The sequence below is a fragment of the Cajanus cajan genome, chromosome 6, assembly GCF_000230855.2.
Source record: "Cajanus cajan strain Asha chromosome 6, NIPB_CcT2T_4, whole genome shotgun sequence".
NCBI lineage: Eukaryota > Viridiplantae > Streptophyta > Magnoliopsida > Fabales > Fabaceae > Cajanus > Cajanus cajan.
Genome location: NC_138522.1, coordinates 48,857,307 through 48,879,023, shown reverse-complemented (window position 1 = coordinate 48,879,023; position 21,717 = coordinate 48,857,307). Strand labels below are relative to the sequence as shown.

Genomic DNA, 21,717 nt, shown 5'->3' with positions numbered 1-21,717 from the left:
TTATAAGGTTGAGTTAGGCCTATAACTTACTATTCTAAGTTAATATTTAGGAGATAAGATAATTAAAAAATTAAAGAATATATACTTAGAAGATAACCTTCATCTTCTAAGTCCCACATCAATTAGAAATAAGGTAACTAAAGAATATTTGTACTCATCTTACAAGTCCTACATCGACTAGAAATAAGATAATTAAAGAGTATTATAAATCTTTTTAAATGTCAGTAACAAATGACACAAAAAATTATATATTTTTCCCGACCATTATGAGGGTCTTTACCAGCATATAGAATTATTACCGGTAAATATTTTAGCGACACTGCATACAATGACTAATGTGTGAAATGTCAATAAAAGATTTTGTAGCGATTTTTATTGTCACTAAAAATCATATTAAATGCCACTAAAAGTTTATTTTATTGTAGTGACTACAAACTTTGATTGCTAATATATAGAAATTTATTTTATTTACGTTATTTTTAAAATTTTAGACAACATTAATTATCTATTTTTATTATCAATTTTAATCTTTATTTATATTTAAATTTTAATTAATTTGGTTATTTACAACTAATATTCACTTATTTGTAGAATGAAAACAGAAAAGTATAATAGAAAAAGTTAAAACTATTTTATAAAAAATAAAAAATACTATATACAAATAGTTCAATACTTATCGTCATTAATTAAAGATCAAGATTTAATCTCTTATTTGAGTATGTGAGGTATTACTTTATAAAAATGGATCTCATGATACTGAGTTATACTTTTTTATTAAACAAAAAAATATATATATATATATATATATATTTATTTGTGTAAAAAAATGTTAAAACAACTATTAAAAAGAAAAATAAAGTCAAACTTATTAATGATAGTTAAATTGGCCTTTAAAAGAATTAAAATGAAACAAATGAACAAATTTGTTAGTAATAAATAAATACATTATTGATACCCACTACTTTCGAAGGCATGTCTTGTATATATTTTGGTTCGATTTACGACCTCAGATGTCTCCTTTTTACTGAGAAAGAAATCAAAGGAAAGTAGTATGCAAGTTGAGATGGGGAAAAGTAAGGTTGCAATGTTGCTGCTTTGGATCTTGTTTGCGTCGTGTTCCGCAGCAAAAAGATTATCCCTCTTAGAAATTGAAATCGAAGCTAAATTAAAACGTCTCAACAAGCCTGCGCTGAAAACTATTAAGGTTCTCAATTCCATCATCTCCTTTTTATTTACATCTTTCATTTTTGCATATTCAAATGGAAGAATTATATTCTTCATATATTAAAAATAATTAAATTTATATGCACTATAATCCTTTTATACTATTATCTAATTAGAAATTATTATTATGTAATGTTCTAAATATTTAATCGTAAAAGCTAACAAATTTGTCTTATATTATAACAAGTGAATAAAATATACCCTTTTCTTTCGTAATATAAGTATTGTATAAAGAAAAAAATTATAAAATAAATGTTATTTTATTTTTATTATTAATTACTTTTTCCTATTTGTACTATTTTTTGGTATATTTTTATTTACATTATTAGTATGTATATCATTTAATCATTAAAATTTTACAAAAAAAAATGTTGAAAAGTAATTAGTACCATCACAAAATATATAAATTTAGTTAAAATGTAAAAAGCTTTGAGTACGAAATAATGTTAAAAAAATATATTCACTTTATGTACACTCATAATTTTTTTTTGAAGGGGTACACTCATAATTTTTAATAAATATTAATTACTGTTTTCAACTATAAATATTTTGTATTAGTATTATAATTTTTAAAAATATAAATTTAGCATGTATTTGTTATGATGTTTGCACACCTTTCAATAAAGTTGAAAGAAAATAGTGGATTGGTGGTGTATGACTTTTTTTTTTTTAAAAAAGAAAAGAAAAAACAACAACTTTAATATAATACGTTTATTATATATTTTATTAAAAAAAATGCTTTCATGTTTAAAATATGAAAAAGTTGCATTCACCTCCTCTAAAGTCTATTTAAATGATAGACATCTTCTCTTAATTAGTCTTTAAAAACCACTCACATATCTTAGAATAATTTTATTAGTTAAAGTAAAAAAAAGAGAAAAAAAATAATAATTAATTTATATTCTGCCAATTATATATATGTTGATCATGCATTCTTTATATATAAAAAAATTTATTTTTTAATTTTAAAAATAATAATTTCTTAGCTTGTTCTTTAAAATTAATTTTTATAATTGGTATATTTTTAAATCACAACATGTGTAATACTTAGGATATAATTTGAAAATTAAAATTAAGTAAAAAATCAAATTTCATCAATTGTTAATACTTATATTAATAATTTGTTACATGTTAAACGTATACAAATAGTATCATCTTATATAAAAAATTATATGTATCACTTAAATAAATAAATAGGAAAGATTAATATTCTTAAAAATTAGAAGAAAAGTGTATATCATTCAAAAAGACCTCAAGAAAAATTTGTGAATTTTTCTTTAAAATATTAAACGTAAGTAATATTTATGCCTTTAGAAATATAAAAACAGAATATTTAATTATTATATTTAATTGCCATTTTTTTTCTTTTTCTCTGCAGAGTGAAGATGGGGATATAATTGACTGCGTGGATATCTACAAACAACCGGCTTTTGACCACCCTGCCTTAAAAAACCACACTATTAAGGTAAGTCATTTATTTTTAGAATTGAATAGAAGAAGTATTAGCAAAAGATATTTAATTAATTAACTTGGCAGGCAATACCTGATTTTCTGCTAAAAAGCCAAAATTCGAAAACAAAAGGAGCATCGGAGTCAAAGTCAGAGATATTTCATACCCTAAACCCTAAACCTAAATATTTTATGTTTTAGTGATTAGAGTATGCCAAATGATACAAAAAGATTAATAATATACGGAGATCCTCTAATAGTCTATCGTTAATCACATATCATATCCTAATGTTAAATAAGTAATTGAATTAGATTATGATCATTTAATTAATATCCTCTAAAACTTAAAACTAGTAAAGTTGTGCATCTCTAATTTAACGAATGGAAAGCACAGATGATGCCCGATTTTCTGCTAGAGTCCCAAAATTCAAGCACAGAAGAAGCATCGGAGTCAAGGACAGTGATATTTCAGACATGGCAGAAAAGTGGAAGTTGTCCAAAAGGAACAATCCCTATTCGCAGAATCCTAAAGGAAGACTTACTCAGAGCTGCTTCTCTTGATGGTCGCTTCGCCCAGAAACCCCCAGCAGTGTTTAAGAATTCAACCACCGCCTTCAACCTTAATTTCATCAACCCCAATGAGTCCAAAATATATGTTCCAGAAAATCGCTCGGTATACATATGTAACGCAATTAATATTAGTTCCATGATTATGATTTCATGAAATGTAGGTATCTAATCGAAGTTGTTGCATGCAGGCAGCATATCTTGTGACAATGGGATACAATTATATAGGTGCAGAAGCAGATATTAACGTTTGGAATCCACGTGTTCAACTCCCAGGTGATTTCACCACTGCTCAAATCTGGCTTAAAACCGGCAATGGTCCTGATTTTGAAAGCATTGAATCAGGCTGGACGGTTAGTTTAGCAATTCACATCATTAATCAATTAATGCATGCGTACGTGATATTATAAACTAATACATGAAAATGTTCAGGTGAATCCCAATTTCTATGGTGATGCAAGGACTCGGTTATTTGCCTACTGGACTGTAAGTAGCTATTTACGTTAGGATTGTTATGATTTTTGTAAGGGGGAAGGGAAATGAAATGAAGCATTGATTTTGGTTTGGTGGGTGCAGAAAGATTCATACAAGTCAACAGGTTGCTTTGATCTTGCTTGTTCTGGGTTTGTGCAAACAGCGAGCCAAGCAGTGCTTGGTGCCGCTTTTGAACCTGTGTCATCCGAAGATGGCCCACAGTATGTCTTCAACTTTGGGATGTTCTGGGTAATTAATGATGCTTTTGTAGTTTGTAGTATTTGATGGATTTGTCCATTATTAAAAATAGTGACATATACAGCATTTTGATTTTATTTAAACAGGAGGATTCGGGGCGTTGGTGGCTTAGAATAAAGAACAACGTCCCAGTGGGTTATTGGCCAGCGGAGTTATTGGGGAATTTAAAACACAGTGCAACATTGGTGGAATGGGGTGGACAAGTATTCAGTGGACAGGTGAAAAAGCAAAGTCCTCACACGGCGACAGGGATGGGAAGTGGAGATTTCGCAGATGGTAAATGGGGGAACGCGTGCTTCATGAAAAATGTGAGGATAAAGGACTATTCGCTTAAGCTTAAATACCCTGATTTTGTGAATGCAGTGGCTGATGAACCCTACTGTTACAACTCTCTCAATTACATGGAACACTATGGAGAGGAGCCCATCTTCTATTTTGGAGGACCCGGCCAAAGACCTCCCTATTGTCCTTGATTTATATCCCTCAATGTAATCCACACATAAATAAAATATATACATTGTACAAATCTCTTCCTCTGCATTTTGCCTCAGCTCTTCCTCACAACTGTCTCTTAGTTGAAACCACTTTTTCAATTCTAGGTGCTAAAGCTCAAACCTCTCTCTCCCAGTGACCCTATCATGGCACGATCATTCTCCGTTTTAAAATTGTAATTCTTCAATCATTTGCGTTCTTTTGCTAAATAAATTTCACTTTTTTTAAATGAAAATATATAATCATTATAATACAATGTCAGTTCATGAAATTGTAACTCAATGTCATTTTATTTTCTAAATTTTCATTCTTTGTCATTTTAGCCTCTAAATGTGATCATTATTTTATTTTAGTTAAGTAATTATGATTTTAATATTTAGATAACAAAAATAGATAATTAAACTAATATTGTAAATATGTTGATAAATATATTCAAATTATATTAAAATAATATTAGAGGACTATCAAACTAAACAATTAAAAGAGCCTTCCCCACGCTGGGCGCGGGTTAGGCCACGCTGAGCGCACAAGACTCCTTAGAATCTCTGCCTGGCAGGCGCTGGGCGCAATTAGAATTGCGTCAGGCGCGTGAGAACCTTGGACTCTCGGGTTTAGTCTCGCCGGGCGCGAGTACTCTTGCGCTGGGCGCGATGGCCTCTTGGTGCTCTCAGGTTGAGCTGCGCTGGGCGCGACCTTGAGTGCGCCGGGCGCGAAAGGAGATATTGAAATATATGATGTTGGTTGTTGAATTGTGCTGAGATTGTTAATCAATGTTGTTATATGTTGAACTAAGTTGTATTTGATGAATATGTTGTGATGACTAGATGATAGTGCTGAGAAAATAATGTGAGGCTGTATTAGAGGTATATGGTTGAGCTGGAATCGATGAATTAAAATGTAAAATTTTATAGTATAGTGGAACTATAGAGGGTTGGGCTGAATTGTGAAAAATAAGTGTGTTGAATTGTTGTGTTGTGCTGTGCTGTGCTGTGCTAAGTTGTGTGATATTATAGCCGCTAAGTCGGTGCTGTTATTAGCCACATATGTGGTGCTGTTATAGCCGCTAAGTCAGTGTTGTTGTTGCCGCTTTGCGGTGCTATTATAGCCACTTGAGTGGTACTGTTATTGCTGCTAAGCAGTGCTGATATTGCCAAACTGCGGTGCTGATATTGTTGAGTGATATAAGTTGTACAGGTGTGCTGATAACTGTAGCTGTTATTTATCATATTGCCATATATATGTATGTTGATTTTTAAATTACACTAGCTTACCCTTTTTGTTGTTTCCATGATGTTTGGACTGCAATGATCATACTATGTATGGGAGCAGAGCAGGGATAGGTGAGGGACTAGTGGTGAGTCTTCAGCGGACTGGCGGAGCTGATTTTCTTTTGTGACTATTTTGTTGTTGAGCTACTTGGGATAGTAGCATTGGATTGAAATTTTAGTACACTTTAACTCTGTTCAGATTTGACCATGTATATGTATATTCTAGACTCTATATGTATACAGTTGTTCTTTTCTGTGCGGTGTTTCTAGTGTGTTGTGCCATGTGTAGTGACCAGCCGGGTCGTTACAATATTAAATCTATATTTATTATAAAAAAGATATATAATCATTTTTATATTTATTTTTTAGTGAATCATTATGTCCTTTGAAAGATAAAAAAAATAAAAAAAAATCTCATATACTTTTTAATAATTACTCATAACTATCTAATATCTTATCTTTACAATTAAGTGTTTTAACTCCTCTTATATATAATAAAAAAAAGTATATTTAATACTCTATTAATATTGTAAAATAGCAATTAACATAAAATAATTTTTTTATCAATTAAAAGTATCGACAAAAATTCTTCAGTAGAGATTGATGATTAAAAAATTGATGAACATTTTCCAGCAGTCAAATTAAAAATGAATAGAGTACTTTCTTATCTTTTTGTGCACACATGTCGTGTATATATTTTGGTGAAGGGAATCATAGGAAGTTATCAACATACAGTAAGATGGAGAAAAGTAACGTCGTAATTGTAATGTTGGTGCTTTGGGTCTTGTGTGTGTCGTGTACCAAAGCAGGAAAATTGTCACCTTTGGAAATTGAAATCGAAGCCAAATTAAAACTTCTCAACAAGCCTGCGGTCAAAACCATTCAGGTTTGCAATTCCTTCATCCCCTTTTTCAATTACGGTTATCATTCTTTTTATCATTCAACGAGGAATAACTTTTATCCTATCTTTGTGTCTATATATTTTGTAATGGAATTTGAGATCAGAAAAATAGCATAAACATCATACAGTTATTACTGCTTGTTCGCGAGGGTGCTCACTGTATTTGATTGTTTGAATGATACCATGAAAACGAAAATCAAAACAAAAATAATTCATTTTTCAATCCATAAAAATAGCTGTCCCGATCTTTTATTTAAACACTAAATTAAACAAATTATAATTATTTCAATTAACAGATATTATTATTTTTTTAACTCATACCAATTCAATAATATGATCAACTTTTTTTTTTTAAACAAAGTTTTTTGATTAATATATATATATATATATATATATATAGGAGAGATTTATTTATTCTAAAAGTAAGTTTGATTTAATGTATAGATCAAGTTTTCAAACTTTTTAAAAATTTGAAAATATACTTCATTTTATTAATTCAAATCAACATATAAAATAATTTTGTGAGTTTTTATTAATTTAAATTAATGAAATAAAGTATCAAATAATTTTTAAAATTTTTAAAAATTTACAGATTTAATATATACATTAAGAACTTTAAATTCAATTGTTAGATCGTTAAAATTTGATGTAAAATATAAGTTATTAAACGGAATAAGTCTACATAAACTTATTCTTGAAGCTAAAAGATCTCTCCTCATATATATATATATATAATTACAATATTTGATAAAGACATTAATTAGTGAGATATCTTAATTGTTAAGTATTAAAAAAAATAAGTATTAAATTAGGTTAATAATTGACCATTAAAGAACAAAGAAAGAAATTAATTTTTAAGTTTAAATATGCTTCTAATTAGGGATGGCAAAAATACCTGCACTCGCGGGTATCTACGGATAAAATTCGCTACGAATAATAAATGAATAGGCTAATTGGGTACCCGCGAATAATGAGAACAATAATTTTTTACCCATTTATAAACGGGACTGGAGCAGGTATGATGATATCCATACCTGCGGGTACCCATTTAATAATATTTCTTAAATATATATCTTAATTATCCTTGTACCACATAATCCTAAAATTACACTCTCATCTTTGTGATATGAGACTTTCACTTGTGAGATTGATGTATTTTAAGTTATTGATTATCTTGCATTTTTATTATTATTTCAACAAAATTAACGTTAAATACAAGTTTAAAATTAACATTGAATTTTTATTTTTAATATTTTAATGACATTAAATATAAACTTAAAATTATTTGTAATACAATTTTTTTAATTTCTTAAAAAATTTATAAATATTCATGGATATCCGTGAATATTCAAGAAATTCATGAATACATGCTTAATGGATACCCGCGTGTGTATAGGGTGGGCATGGGGCTAATTTTCATCCAGCGGGACAGGGACGAATTTACTATCCCGCTTCCATGGGACTCCATTGTCATCCCTACTTCTAATCTCTTAAATTTACTGTAATTTTATTTTAAAATTTTCAAATTTAAAATAATCATTTTTGCCTTTATAAGTTTTAAAAAAACATGTTTTAGTTTTTCAGTATCATAATTAATCATAAAAATTGACCCTTGCATTAATTAAATATAATGTGATTTTTTTTTCCTACAGAGTGAAGATGGAGATATTATTGATTGTGTGGACATCTACAAACAACCTGCTTTTGACCATCCTGCCTTAAAAAATCACACTATTCAGGTGCGTTATTTATTTTTAGAAATAATTTTTCCCCATAGATAATTAGAAGGATTTGAAAGTGTCGTAGATAAAGTCTTGACACGGTATAATTTATGTTTGAAAAAGGCAAGGGAAAGAAAATAGTATTAGGGAAAAACTAAACACTTGTTTTTACTGAAAACATCTCATCTCAATAACTTCATAAAAAAAAAAAAAAAAGAGTCGTAATACTTGTTTCTTCTTTCATTCTGGACGGACTTGTATGTACATTATGCCAAATTGCCAATGACACCAGAGCCTGGTGGTATCATATAATCCATCTAGCTAATATTTGTTTATTTCCTTTTAAACTAACAGATTTATGCATCTTTAATTTAAACATGTGATGAATGAACTGCGCAGACGGTACCCAATTTTCTGCTAGAAATCCAAAATTCAAGAACAGAAGAAGCATCGGAGTCACAGTCAGTGGTATTCCAGACATGGCAGAAAAGTGGAAGCTGTCCAAAAGGAACAATCCCTATTCGCAGAATTCTAAAGGAGGACTTGCTCAGAGCTGCTTTCCTCGACCAATTCGGGCGAAAACCCTCTGCAGTGTTCAACAATTCAACTAAAACCTTCCACACCAATGACTCCAAACTATATGCTTCACAACGGCGCTCCGTATGTAACGCAATTAATATTAGTTACGTCATTATGATTTCGTCTAGATAACTCGGTGCTTGACATATGAAAATGTAAAAGTTAATGTTATATACTATATAGTTATTACATGTATTATATATGTTGCATTGCAGGCATCATATCTTTCGTCAAAGGCACCCACTTATGGTGTACTAGCAGATATTAACATTTGGAATCCAAAGGTTGACTTGCCATATGATTTCACCACAGCTCAACTCCGGCTTAAAACCGACAATGGTCCTAATTATGAAAGCGTTGAAGCAGGCTGGATGGTTAGTGATAGTATTAGTTATTAGTAAGACTTGCTAGCTAGTTGCTTATTTATATATGGATGAAATATATATATCATAAAATGACATTTAATTATTATGGTTCAGGTGAATCCGATGTTATATGGTGACACAAACACCCGGCTATTTGCCTACTGGACTTCTGTAAGTAGCTGTTTTTATTGAAAAAATCAGTGATTTTGTTTGTTGGTTGTTAATTAAATCGTAATTTGTGGTGCAGACGGATTCATCCAAGTCAACAGGTTGCTTTGATCTTGCTTGTTCTGGGTTTGTGCAAACAGGCAGCACAGTAGCACTTGGTAGCACCGTAAAACCTGTGTCAACCACACATGGCCCACAGTATGTGATCAGCGTTGGAATATTCAGGGTAATCATCACATGTATATACAATATACTAATTTAGTAAACAGTGGTAAAGAAATATGGTTTTAATTATTTGGTTAGGACTTAGGATGATGATGATTGATGAGAATTGGTGGCTTGCATTATGGAACGACAAGACTGTACCTATAGGTTATTGGCCTTGGGTGTTATTTGACAACTTAAGAGAGTTTGCTACGTCAGTTGAAATGGGTGGAGAAGTGGTGAGTTCGAACGTAAAACGTAGGCGCCCTCACACTGCAACAGGGATGGGAAGTGGAGATTTGATTAACGATCTAAAGGGGAGCGCATGCTTCATGCGTCATTTGAAGGTAAAGTACGCTGGTCGTGCGCTTCGGTACCCTTATGAACCAACAGCAGTGGCTGATGAACCCACCTGTTATAATTGCTACAATCAAATGGATGGCTTTGGAGGCCTCCCCGTCTTCTATTTTGGAGGACCCTATTGTCCTTGATTTTTCATTACATATGTATCTTCAATTTATCAAATAATAATAATAATTTTGTAAAGAAGTGTGTTTAACAGAGATTTATTTTTCATCAATAATTATTTTATTTATAATTTAAAAATCATGATTTATTCTTTTTATCTGTTGTAATAAAACATATTTTCATTGGATTCACTTCTTAGATATATGAGATTTTTTTTATATTCTTTTCTCAAATAAATGACTTAACATCTTATTTAATAAAATTTATGTGTATTATTTGTATTTTGTAAAGTTTTTATAAGAGGAGGTTTTATGTTTTGTTGTACAATGAGTATATATTCATCCACATTTCTATATTAGTATAATATATTGTTCACTTTGAACATAAATTTTCAAAAATTTATTTAGTTATCACCTAAAAGATTTTAAATTAATATATATTTTGTGTATTAAATAAATTCATGTCTCTCCTCATATTCTAATGATGTGAAACTTTGTTTATATCCTAACAAAGTTATTCTTAATTAGAAATATTAGATAGATTAAACATGACTTACTAACCTAATTAACCTTTTGTCTTTTTAGGTAATAAGAATGTTATATTTTCTTACTAATTCTCTTAGTGAATGTAAATATTTTATAAAGAAATTAAAATTTAAAAAATTAAAAACATTTTTTTGTAATAATATTTTATATTAATTATGTTTTTATTAGCATTGACATATAAGAGACAACGTAATACAAAAAAGATAATGTTATAAAAGAAAAATAATAACAAAGATTAAAAAGATTGAAAAACGGTAAATATATAAATTAAAAAAGAATTATCTTAAACTTTAGAGATTGAAAAAAATTGAAAAGAATAAGTATATAAAAAAAAAATATTTATTTTATACTATAAAAACTAAAAGATAAAATATATAAAATTATATACACTAAAAAAATATTTTAACCTTAATCTAATATAAATGTAAGTTTCTTTTAAATTATTTTAAAATCATGTATTCATAGTTGGTACTTGGTATTACAAATTCACAAGCAAACCTCTTTTCTTTTCTTATTTTTTTGGCAAATGCAATGAAACTTGGATATGCAATGATAATAAATAGAATTGACCGTGATAACTATAACAATACAAATGGATTAACTTTATAATAAATACATCAATAAATGACGGCCATTAATATTGATACGTCACATGCATGCAAATTTCTAACTCGTATGTATGTATCTTGCGATTTATTAACGGAGAAATGGAGAGAAGATATCAAAACACAGCATGGGGAAAAGTAAGGTTGCAATAATGTGGATGCTTTGGGTCTTGTTTGGCTTGTGCAGCTTGCACTTGCATGCTGAAGCAAGAACATCATCACCTTTTGAAAGAGAAATCGAAGCCAAATTGAAGCAACTCAACAAGCCTGCTGTGAAAACCATAAAGGTTTGCCACTCCAGCTTTCAATTAATTACAGCTATTATCATTCCAGAGATTTTACCTTATTACGAATGCTCTCCCAAATATTTATTCCATAAACAAAATCAACCAAAGATTGGTATATGTGACCATATATATTGAAGAGAGGACTAAATTTCAAATATGTTAAAGAGAACTTCTTGATCATTAATTAATAACCCGTCACGAGAGTGAAAAACTATCACAAATAAAATCCTTACGATTTCATATAAGCGTTTTTTTTCCTGTCCCTAGAAGAGAATTTCAAATGCAATCCGTTTTGAAAACAGTCTTCTTCTGAAAAAAAATATAATAAAAATAAAAATAAAAAATCGTTACATCATCATACTAATTATCATCATCACAATAAAACTCATAAAAGAAGCAAGTGACGAAATTATTTTTTTGCAAGTCATGAGGAGAAAGTGTTAATTTAAAAAATAAATTATCCCGTTTTCATTTCCATTTTAAAACTTATGATTTTAAAATTAGATCCGACCGGCTAGTAACCCCAAGCGTGTGGTTCGGCGGTGAATACTCCAGGGACGAACAAAAAAAAAAAGATCCGACCGGCCAGTTTAACTAAAAAATTTGTAAATTGGTCACTTGACGGTTCAAGTCCCCGAGACAACCAAAAAATCAGTTGAAGAATTGGAAGAAAAAAAAAAGGTCAAAATTCACTTTTTAACGAATCAACAATTATTTTAAAAAAATAAAATTTACCTAAAATATTTCTCATTTTCTTTTTCTATTCTAAATATAATCTTGTTCTTATTAATAAATGTTGATATTTACTGTTAAAACTCAATTAAAATATTATAATGTTAATAAGGAAAAAATCACTTTATGTCTTCATAAAAAATAGATAAAATAATAATTTTTTATGACAATTTTACTATTTTAATATATATGACAATTTTTTTAATAATTATTGAGAAAAAAATAAATATAGAAATTGTGGATACGAAATAAAATAATCTCTTTTATTATTAATATGGGTATATTTGATTTGAACATTTTTATGTTTTGTTTTTAATTTTTACTGTTATAAAGTTATGATATTATAGTTTTTAATATTATTTTATATAATAGTATTATTATTATTATTATTATTTTATTAATATTAACTCAATTACAAATGAATCTTAAACATGTGCCTTAACAGGTTGAATGGTCGTCGGATTTTAAAATTATTAGCTAAAATCCTTAAAGCTAACAACAATTATATTATTGCAAGTGGTGATTAGTTTTTAATCTAGTAAGCTGGGATACCTATGTTAGGAGAAAAATTAACCTATCACAAATATTACAATTCATCTTTAACATTATACTTATGCATTTTAAAATTTTGATAGACTATAAAGTATATTTTGATAACTTAATTTATTAATTATTAGTGAAATATTTTTTTTTAATGTAGGTAGCTGCTAATATTTGCAAATGATTTTGTCAAAACTGGAATTTACAAATGATTATTATTAGTAAGATAATTAATTACTTGTTGTTCATTTGTTTAAGTAAAACTTAGAGTCTGAAATATCGCATTCAACAATTCATTTCTACAAATCTCATTTATGAGAAATTTATATATTATTTGGATATTTTTGCTATATGTTTTGAAAGATATCTTTCAATAATATTTTAAAACATTAAATAGAAAAAATATAATTTTAGATGAAAAAAAAAACTCAATTGAGAGGGTTTTATTTTATATTATTTGCATATAATTTATTTTTTCTTCTTGCAGAGTGAAGATGGAGATATTATTGATTGTGTCAACATCTATGATCAACCCGCTTTTGATCATCCAGCCTTAAAAAATCATACTATCAAGGTCTTCTTCATATTATCTATATTTATTATTATTTATTAGTGTAATCAAGCCACTTCATATTTTTATTAAAAATAAAATAAAAATTAATATCAAGTAATAAAAGTATGTTCATCTAATTAGTGTTGTGATTAGTTGTTGAGTTTCAAAATCTTGAATTCAAATATTAAATTTAATAAAATTATTAATTTTTTAATAATAAAAAATATAATAATTTAATTATCAAATGTGATGATTAGTAGTAGGTTTAATTAATAATTTGTTTTGTATATTTAGGTAATTTTTGGTTTTAATTTCTAAACCCTAAATATTAGAGTATGCCAAATGATACAAAAAGATTAATAATATACGGAGACCCTCTAATAGTCTATCGTTAATCACATCATCCTAATGTTAAATAAGCAATTGAATTAGATTATGATCATTTAATTAATATCCTCTAAAACTTAAAACTAGTAAAGTTGTTAACGAATGGAAAGCACAGATGATGCCCGATTTTCTGCTAGAGTCCCAAAATTCAAGCACAGAAGAAGCATCGGAGTCAAGGACAGTGATATTTCAGACATGGCAGAAAAGTGGAAGTTGTCCAAAAGGAACAATCCCTATTCGCAGAATCCTAAGGGAAGACTTACTCAGAGCTGCTTCTCTCGATCGCTTTGGGAGGAAATCCCCTGCACTGTCCATCCCCAATGCAGGAGGCAGTTTATTTATTCCAGAAAATCGCTCGGTATATAATTAATTAATATTTGCAATGTGACATAATAAATACAAGTATCAAACTAATGTTATGGTAACATGATGATACAGTCATCATATCTTGTGACGCTGGGATACAATTACATTGGTGCACAAGCTGATATCAATGTTTGGAATCCAAAGGTTAAAATGCCAGACGATTTCACCACAGCTCAAATCTGGCTTAAGAACAGCAACAATCCCTACTTCGAAAGCGTCGAATCAGGCTGGATGGTCACTTCACTTCACAATACTTATATATTAGACTTTATGGTGTTGTAATTATATGACTAATGCTTTCAACTATGGTTTAGGTTAATCCCAAGCTATATGGTGACGGAGCCACACGGTTTTTTGCCTACTGGACCGTAAGTACTAAACTCAAGTTACTTTGTTTTTTATCTTAGTTGTTTTGTGACCTCAAATTTGAAAGAGGAAATGAAACATGATTGTGTGCATGCAGAGGGATTCATACAGGTCAACCGGTTGCTTTGATCTTACTTGCTCTGGATTCATACAAACTGGGCAGGCAGTGCTTGGTGGTACCATAGGCCCCATATCATCCCCTTTCGGCCCACAGTATGAAATTAACGTTGGAATGTTCCTGGTATGTGATCACAACATGTGCTATGAATTATCTTAAAGGAAATTTATACTAATGTTTTAGGGTGTGAATGTGATATATATATAGGACCCAAACACGGGAAATTGGTATCTTAAGTTAAAGAACAACATCGCTGTAGGGTATTGGCCAGCTGAAATATTGAATTCTTTAAGGCACAGTGCGATATTGGTTGAATGGGGGGGACAGGTGTCAAGTACAAACATAAAAAAGGAGACTCCTCATACGGAAACAACAATGGGGAGTGGAGATTTCGCAAGTGGTCGTTATTCGAACGCATGCTTCATGCGAGGTGTGAGGATTATGGATTATTCGCTTAAGCTTAAGTACCCTGATCCTGTAACTGCAATGGCTGATGAGCCCTACTGTTATAGCTCCCTCAATGAAGTCAAATATGGGGTCGAACCTATCTTTTATTTTGGAGGGCCCGGACGAAGTCCACCCTATTGTCCTTAAATTATCTGCTTCTTTCGTGTAAATAACATTCACAATTAATAAAAAGATATGTATAAATGTCAAGGACTCAACTATGTTATACTTATGCCATATATTTCTCTCCTTCGAACCAAACGTACATAGCCTAACTTAAAGATGTGATGTATGTGGTTTCATCTGAGTTTTCTTTTAAAAGAAGCTTATCACATACTCTATATAGAATTCAATACAAATTGACAGCCACTAGGCGCAAAAAACATATATAGTCAATTGATTATAAATGCTTTAACTATCATTCAACTTAGAAAAAGCAGTTTTTTTTTTTTTACACAATAGAGAATGCTCACATTTAATATACGTATTTTTTTTTAATAATATTCCATGATTTGTTGATTAGATTCATAAAATTTATTTATTTTAATGACGTCATTATATATATATATATATATATATATATATATATAACTCCCTAAAATTACATTATTTTTTCCTTTTTAAAATAAACTTAAATTCTTTTTGCCTAAGATATTGCATTTTAATTCATACTAATATAAATATAGTTGAAAGTAATATATAGTAGGAGTTTTAGAAGATGAAATATTTAAGCACCTTTATAACCCTATTGTAAATTGTGGAATTTAATATACAGTTTCTATTTATTTTTAAATTATCATAATTGACAGTATGAGTTTAAATTAAAACTAGCCGTTAATTATGTTAAAAGTCACGTATGAAGAAAACAATGCCTTAACATATACTTACAATAATAAAAGTATCCAAAAAATAAAATATAAAATAAAATAAATAAAAATAAATAAATAAAAAAAGTTAACTTATAATATGACAGCTGTGGGATTTGAACCCACGCCCTTTCGGACCAGAGCCTAAATCTGGCGCCTTAGACCACTCGGCCAAACTGTCGTTGATGAAAAGATGTCGTTCTACACTATATTTATTTTAATACAATCATTTAAAAATAAAAGTATAACACCAAAATTATGACAGCTGTGGGATTTGAACCCACGCCCTTTCGGACCAGAGCCTAAATCTGGCGCCTTAGACCACTCGGCCAAACTGTCTAATTCTTCCCTTGGCTTACAAAAATGTATAACATAATTAACTCCAAATTGTTTTCTAACCTCATAAGATTAGCGATTAATAATTTCAATCAAGTAAATTTTTCACTTTAAAATTAAAAATCATTATTTTTAATCTTCACTTTCATATGGCGATCTTAAGTATTTACCGTGTGTATTATCACTTGTCTATGATAAATCATCATTTGACACCTATTCAAAATTTTAAGATATGTCTCTCAAAAAAAAAAAAAATTAGGATATGTAAAATAAATGTTATTTATCTAAAAATGAATATTAAAAACTAAAATTAAAAATTTTACATTTTAGAAAGATGAAACCGAAAGCTATTCATAACAATTTATTTGAATGCAACTTTTTAATACACTCTCGTGAGGCTACATACGGTATTGGGATTTGGAAGGTTGCTGCTGGTGGGTGGGCTACTCCGATCTCGCGTCCAACGTGATTAAACGATGTGTAATTACAAATTACAAATTCAATAAACGGAATGAATGTGAACCACTAATAATTAGAATGGTGTGAACAAGTACCCATGGAATGAAAATGTTGAAAGTTGTCTACATATATATCGCATTCGCATGCAAATTGAGCGGAGTTGCATTTCCACTGCCAAATCAATTACATGAAATTCATGTATGACAATCACGACCAGTCTCCATTAGGGTCAACAACCTCCCAAGCAAAGAGGAAGTAGAGAGCCAACACAATATGTGTCAAAGGTGTGGAAATAACATACAATAAATATTACATTTTGACCAGTTTTGATATGCCAGATATATCTACATACCAATGTTCTGTAAAAAGGTCAAAACCAAAACAAAAAGTATAAAATACAACAGCCCGTTACATGACATACTCCAATGAAGTACAAGAACTACACACTATCATCACTACACCGAGTCATACTGTTTTCTTTCTTCTTGAATCGATTTAAAAATTCTAGCTGCTGATTCAGTTGCAGATCTTCGATTATGAGGCACCACTTTGATTACTCGAGTTTGCTGACCGGTTTCAAGGGACTGAGGAGCAGACTCTGGTTCTGCAGAAACCATAGGGAAAAGGGGAAGTACGTCTCTTCCTTCGGCATGTTGCCCTGTGCTTAATCCTTGTGCCATTTCACCAGGACTACTTGCTGTACTACCCTGCAAATCAAAGTCCTTAGATGTCTGATATTTCAGGGCATGAGACATTGCTCCATTCTTCTGAACTGGTAAATTACAAGAGCTTTGATTGTTTGTGTTAAGATTGCCTTCCCCTCTGGATAAATGACCACGAGAACCTAATGCAGAAAACTGGTTCACTTGTTCAACAGCTGACTCTGACATTGCTGCATTCATAAATGGCATGCCATATGGAGGGAAGTAACCATGACTGCCAGGAGGAGTGTCTCCTTGATGAGAAGTTTGGATTCCATAGGCAGGATTCATAAAAGCACCACCTAAAGGAGCAGGGCCACATCCTCCATAACCTGTTCCTGTGAATCCAGGCCCAGGATATGGCTTGTAGACCAGCCCTTCCGAAGGAGTCATCACAGGAATTAACCATTGGTCCCCAGGTGACTGATGGAAACACCAGGGGCCCATCCCACTATCAGCACCCACATTTGTTTGCTGCGGATTTCCAGGAAAAGGGGTGTAATTTGAAAGGTGGCTACCGTTTTTCACCGATGAAAGAGATGTTTTGCCAACTGCATTCTCTGCACAACATTCCATTTTATGGTTTAGCTTTTCGGAATCATCTTTGTGCTTAAGGTTTTGTTGCCGAGGTTTTACAACATATTCCAGTGGGAGTTTCTTGGGAGTAGATTCCTTCGCAGGAGACTTTCCCAGAAAAGTACCATCTTCAACCAAAATATCTGGTGATCCAGCAATCAGCTGTTGGACCTGCTTGGATAAAAAGAATTAATCAGAATGATAGTGTGTGTGCAGGAAAAGTCAATAAACTTCTCATTTTGGCCAACACAAGCTGCTGAGCAGTGTCAGATAATTTACCTTTATCAATCTATGCAACTCAAACACTTGGACAGCAAACACTCTCTGTTGACTGTAGAGAGGAACAGGAGTTGGATCAAGAAACTTGCACAATACTCGTCCAATAAGGACTTGCGGCATATACAAATAAAATGTTAAATGAAGCAATTGGAACTATATATGATCGTGTTGGAAGCACCAATATAAAAACCACTAACTAATGAAATTAAAGGATCTGCAATCACATAGGTAACTGGTTAAGCAGAATACCTTGCGGTCTGCAATTTTTATATATCACATCTTCATACAAAACTTAATATGATTCTTTCAAGAGGACTGATCATATTGATACGACATAAATTGATAAATATCAGCTTCATAAAGATAAAATGCCACACTTGGGACATAAACAAGCTTTCTCACATAGTTTAAGACAGTAAAAACTTGTATCCAAACCCAATTAAATTAGCACAGAAAAAACGTTATATAATTCAATAGAAATATTTGCACAATTTTACTGTCCCTGTCCAGAATAAAGACTAGATAACAGGGAGCATAGGGGCATACAACCAATTGTGGGAACATTAGCATTTAGCAGTCACAAAATTGTAAAACTTTATAGTAAACTTCTTTTCTGGAGCTGTGGGGAAGCACATATACATCAAAATCGTACAAAAATATCTATGATATGATTTCTGTCAGCTATAGATCGCAGGACACCTAAACTAACTACAGTGTGCATTATTAAAAAAATTCCCAACCCAAATGTCTCAAAAATAGAAAACGAAGACACTAGAGAAGTTGGAGAAAAGGGGGAGAAATCCCATTGTCATTGTAACTTCAATTGAGGACTCATCATAAACTCTCCAAGTGTCCCTACCATATATCCAGGGTCATCCTGCATTACTTGGTCCCCTTCTTAGTACAAGTCCTTCAGTGTAGTGTATGGAAACTTGCCCTAGTGGTGACATGGAGAACCAAGCAAGAGGAAACCAAGACAGGAATATATCCAAAATCCAGTTGCTAGAAGACAGTGAATCATGATGATCTGCTGTCACAAGGGTCCCCTCCAACATAGTATAATATTTAAGAGTGTTCACTGCCCTGTTGTAACCAGTACCCACCATTAAAACATTGTTAAGGACTTTGAATGTACAACAACATCCCACTAAGGACTTTGAATATACCAAAAACAAAAAAATAGAAGGGACCCAAGACTATCAAATTTCAATTCTTTGACGCCACATATACAACTCCTTAATTGAAATGAAAATATCCAACCTATATGCCTAGTATATAACTAAGGATGCATAAAGGATACTTTACATTTGTGGCAAAAGGAGAAAACAAAAATGATATGGAAACAGTTTCTTAAAATTCACATTTCCTGATCCTACATTTTTTCTCTCCAAGGGAATTTTTTTACATATTCTAGCTAATCACACATGGAGACAAAAATAAGAAAGGTAAGAAGAAATTTCACCATTCCACCAAAATAAAGATAATAAAATCAGTGGACATTTCAAGCTTCCACCAAAAACAGTACTTTGGGTTTTTTTATTGTAAAACTTTATGGTTGTCCATGAAAAAAAAATTAAAGATATTTTTACGCCAAAATTATGATATTCACAAAACTCAACAATTAAGATACTGTCAGGTCCAAGCAATTAAAATAATTCACTACTTATATGACAGAAAAATATTTCACAAGGATATACTTCTTTAAGACCACTACAGGAAACGCCAATGCTATTTGGCAAGCAACATGACTTACGTAGCAATGGCTTTTCTAGCTTTCCAGAAATGTTTTTGACCTATTATTCCAACAACATCATCGGGAGAAATTTTCGCAGTTGACAAATTTTCTACCATGGAGATCTTGGAAGCATTGTCACTTTTATTTAAGTTTCCCCTCTGTATCGAACTGCCCGTCCTGGTACCATGATGTCTGGTATCATTGATTGCCTCAGCTGGACTAATTTTGTTTACTGTAGGGGCATTTCCCTTGTCTGTCTCCCTTGCAGATTCAACAAGGCAACCATTATGTCCAATGTCATTGGATTGAGACGCCACTCCACAATCATGCCGTAAGCAAGCATCTCCTTGCCGTAATCTGTTTTGTTTTGATACATGACAATCTTGAAACTCTTGATTCGGAGTGACCTTAGCGTGTTTTACTGTGTCAATATTTTCTCCAGTTGATATGCTTGTGACAGACATCAATGGATGCTCCTTCCTTGTACTTACTTGTGGAAGACCATCAATCTCGCTTCTCACATCTTTTCTCATATTGACAAGTGAGGAGCCAAATTGCTTTGGATCCCTTTCACAATCACTTTGCCCTGCAACAGAACCACCGAAATACCTAAAGCCTGTAGGAGTGAGCTTTTTCGCATCAAAACTCTCAACACTTTTATTATTACATTGACCAATCCTTGAATGAATGTATACAGGAACCCTAAAGTCATCTTCATCTATCTTCTTTCTCTGTTCAAGAGAAGCACTCAAATTTGCCCCTTCTGACTGGCGAGAGATGCACTTTTCAGCTCGACGAATAGGATTTTGCGGTGGCAAGTGAACAGGGAAGACATGATTTCTCTCAGGGACGGTCCCCTGCAAATATGTTAATCCAATTCTAAACATTCAAAAAGAAGACAACCATATCTTAACTTGCACATACAAAAGAAGAATAATACCAACTCTTAGTCAGAACATAAAAAATAACAGAATCATTGATTGGCAAATTAAAGTACTCTTAAGTCTTAACTAAAAAACCACAACAACATTAATTAAGACTATATAAGCAAAGCCACCATAAAAAAATCCAGATATTACCTGACTTGAGGATGCTGGGGGAACTGTATTACTTGAAATATTTGGGTTGAGTGGCAGAACACCTGAATTGAACCTTTGAGATGGAATACTAAACTGCTCATAGAGGGCCATCTTATTCCTGGGTGGTGCTCTTGGACCTCCCCTCTCTGTATCATTGACATGTAGTCTAGGGAACATTGGCCCCATCACCTTTTCATCATCTTTCCCTCTCTTCATCCTGAATCTTCCTAATAATATACAAAGACCTTCCCCTTTTTTATGTTTAATGGCAAACTTGTAACCAAGACATGATTCTCCGATTCAGAACTGAACTTGCGAGTATCCAATCTACCCACTTCTCGATATGATATAAAATCTCAACTTTTCTGAACTGGGTAGCCGGGGAACCTATGCACGCGACCGATCTTGCTCACAGATGCAGTAACTCTAAAAGATCAGAATTCAAATCCAAAGAAGAGGCAAAGAAAAATGGGTAAGAGAGCTTGTGGCTGTGAGAGGTGAGTTTGGAAGGGGGCAGGGGTGATGTAGGGAGGGGAAGAGGGAACAAATTCGAAGAGAGAAAAAGGCAGGCATACGAGAAGGGATTAGATGATGTGAGAGAG

The 21,717-nt window shown here is 31.5% G+C and overlaps 4 protein-coding genes and 2 non-coding genes across 6 annotated transcripts; 3 read left to right on the top strand and 3 right to left on the bottom strand.

Annotated features, from left to right (window-relative positions):
- The first annotated feature begins 1,006 nt into the window (after window positions 1-1,006).
- Window positions 1,007-4,691, top strand: LOC109797254 (protein neprosin). Its single transcript, XM_020357235.2, has 7 exons — window positions 1,007-1,204; window positions 2,603-2,689; window positions 3,068-3,346; window positions 3,432-3,593; window positions 3,673-3,726; window positions 3,817-3,963; window positions 4,059-4,691. Exons 1-7 carry the CDS (start codon window positions 1,052-1,054, stop codon window positions 4,443-4,445), a joined length of 1,269 nt encoding a protein of 422 aa, XP_020212824.1. The 5' UTR covers window positions 1,007-1,051; the 3' UTR covers window positions 4,446-4,691.
- A 1,801-nt stretch (window positions 4,692-6,492) lies between these two features.
- LOC109796315 (protein neprosin-like) lies at window positions 6,493-10,406 on the top strand. Its single transcript, XM_083076258.1, has 7 exons — window positions 6,493-6,618; window positions 8,286-8,378; window positions 8,754-9,014; window positions 9,062-9,307; window positions 9,413-9,469; window positions 9,546-9,692; window positions 9,796-10,406. Exons 1-7 carry the CDS (start codon window positions 6,499-6,501, stop codon window positions 10,159-10,161), a joined length of 1,290 nt encoding a protein of 429 aa, XP_082932384.1. The 5' UTR covers window positions 6,493-6,498; the 3' UTR covers window positions 10,162-10,406.
- A 448-nt stretch (window positions 10,407-10,854) lies between these two features.
- On the top strand, window positions 10,855-15,651 carry LOC109797255 (protein neprosin). The gene is made up of 7 exons (XM_020357236.3): window positions 10,855-11,575; window positions 13,335-13,421; window positions 13,903-14,145; window positions 14,226-14,387; window positions 14,468-14,521; window positions 14,617-14,760; window positions 14,845-15,651. Exons 1-7 carry the CDS (start codon window positions 11,417-11,419, stop codon window positions 15,229-15,231), a joined length of 1,236 nt encoding a protein of 411 aa, XP_020212825.1. The 5' UTR covers window positions 10,855-11,416; the 3' UTR covers window positions 15,232-15,651.
- A 400-nt stretch (window positions 15,652-16,051) lies between these two features.
- On the bottom strand, window positions 16,052-16,131 carry TRNAL-UAG (transfer RNA leucine (anticodon UAG)). The gene has a single exon. It is a non-coding gene; the product is annotated as a tRNA-Leu (tRNA).
- A 78-nt stretch (window positions 16,132-16,209) lies between these two features.
- On the bottom strand, window positions 16,210-16,289 carry TRNAL-UAG (transfer RNA leucine (anticodon UAG)). The gene has a single exon. It is a non-coding gene; the product is annotated as a tRNA-Leu (tRNA).
- Window positions 16,290-17,019: 730 nt separating this feature from the next.
- LOC109796135 (protein EARLY FLOWERING 3) lies at window positions 17,020-21,717 on the bottom strand. Its single transcript, XM_020355789.3, has 4 exons — window positions 21,116-21,717; window positions 20,055-20,893; window positions 18,302-18,353; window positions 17,020-18,193 (listed from the first exon to the last, which is right to left on the bottom strand). Exons 1-4 carry the CDS (start codon window positions 21,329-21,331, stop codon window positions 17,201-17,203), a joined length of 2,100 nt encoding a protein of 699 aa, XP_020211378.1. The 5' UTR covers window positions 21,332-21,717; the 3' UTR covers window positions 17,020-17,200.

Coding starts and splice junctions, on each gene's coding strand:
- LOC109797255 (XM_020357236.3), top strand. CDS start 11,417: ATGGGGAAAAGTAAGGTTGCAATAATGTGGATGCTTTGGGTCTTGTTT. Junction 14,388..14,467: donor GCGTCGAATCAGGCTGGATG/GTCACTTCACTT, acceptor ACTATGGTTTAG/GTTAATCCCAAGCTATATGG. Junction 14,522..14,616: donor GGTTTTTTGCCTACTGGACC/GTAAGTACTAAA, acceptor GTGTGCATGCAG/AGGGATTCATACAGGTCAAC.
- LOC109796135 (XM_020355789.3), bottom strand. CDS start 21,331: ATGAAGAGAGGGAAAGATGATGAAAAGGTGATGGGGCCAATGTTCCCT. Junction 20,894..21,115: donor CCCCAGCATCCTCAAGTCAG/GTAATATCTGGA, acceptor ACATATTTGCAG/GGGACCGTCCCTGAGAGAAA. Junction 18,354..20,054: donor GCTAGAAAAGCCATTGCTAC/GTAAGTCATGTT, acceptor TCCTCTCTACAG/TCAACAGAGAGTGTTTGCTG.
- LOC109796315 (XM_083076258.1), top strand. CDS start 6,499: ATGTTGGTGCTTTGGGTCTTGTGTGTGTCGTGTACCAAAGCAGGAAAA. Junction 8,379..8,753: donor ATCACACTATTCAGGTGCGT/TATTTATTTTTA, acceptor TGAACTGCGCAG/ACGGTACCCAATTTTCTGCT. Junction 9,308..9,412: donor GCGTTGAAGCAGGCTGGATG/GTTAGTGATAGT, acceptor ATTATGGTTCAG/GTGAATCCGATGTTATATGG.
- LOC109797254 (XM_020357235.2), top strand. CDS start 1,052: ATGCAAGTTGAGATGGGGAAAAGTAAGGTTGCAATGTTGCTGCTTTGG. Junction 1,205..2,602: donor CTGCGCTGAAAACTATTAAG/GTTCTCAATTCC, acceptor TTTTCTCTGCAG/AGTGAAGATGGGGATATAAT. Junction 3,964..4,058: donor TCAACTTTGGGATGTTCTGG/GTAATTAATGAT, acceptor TTATTTAAACAG/GAGGATTCGGGGCGTTGGTG.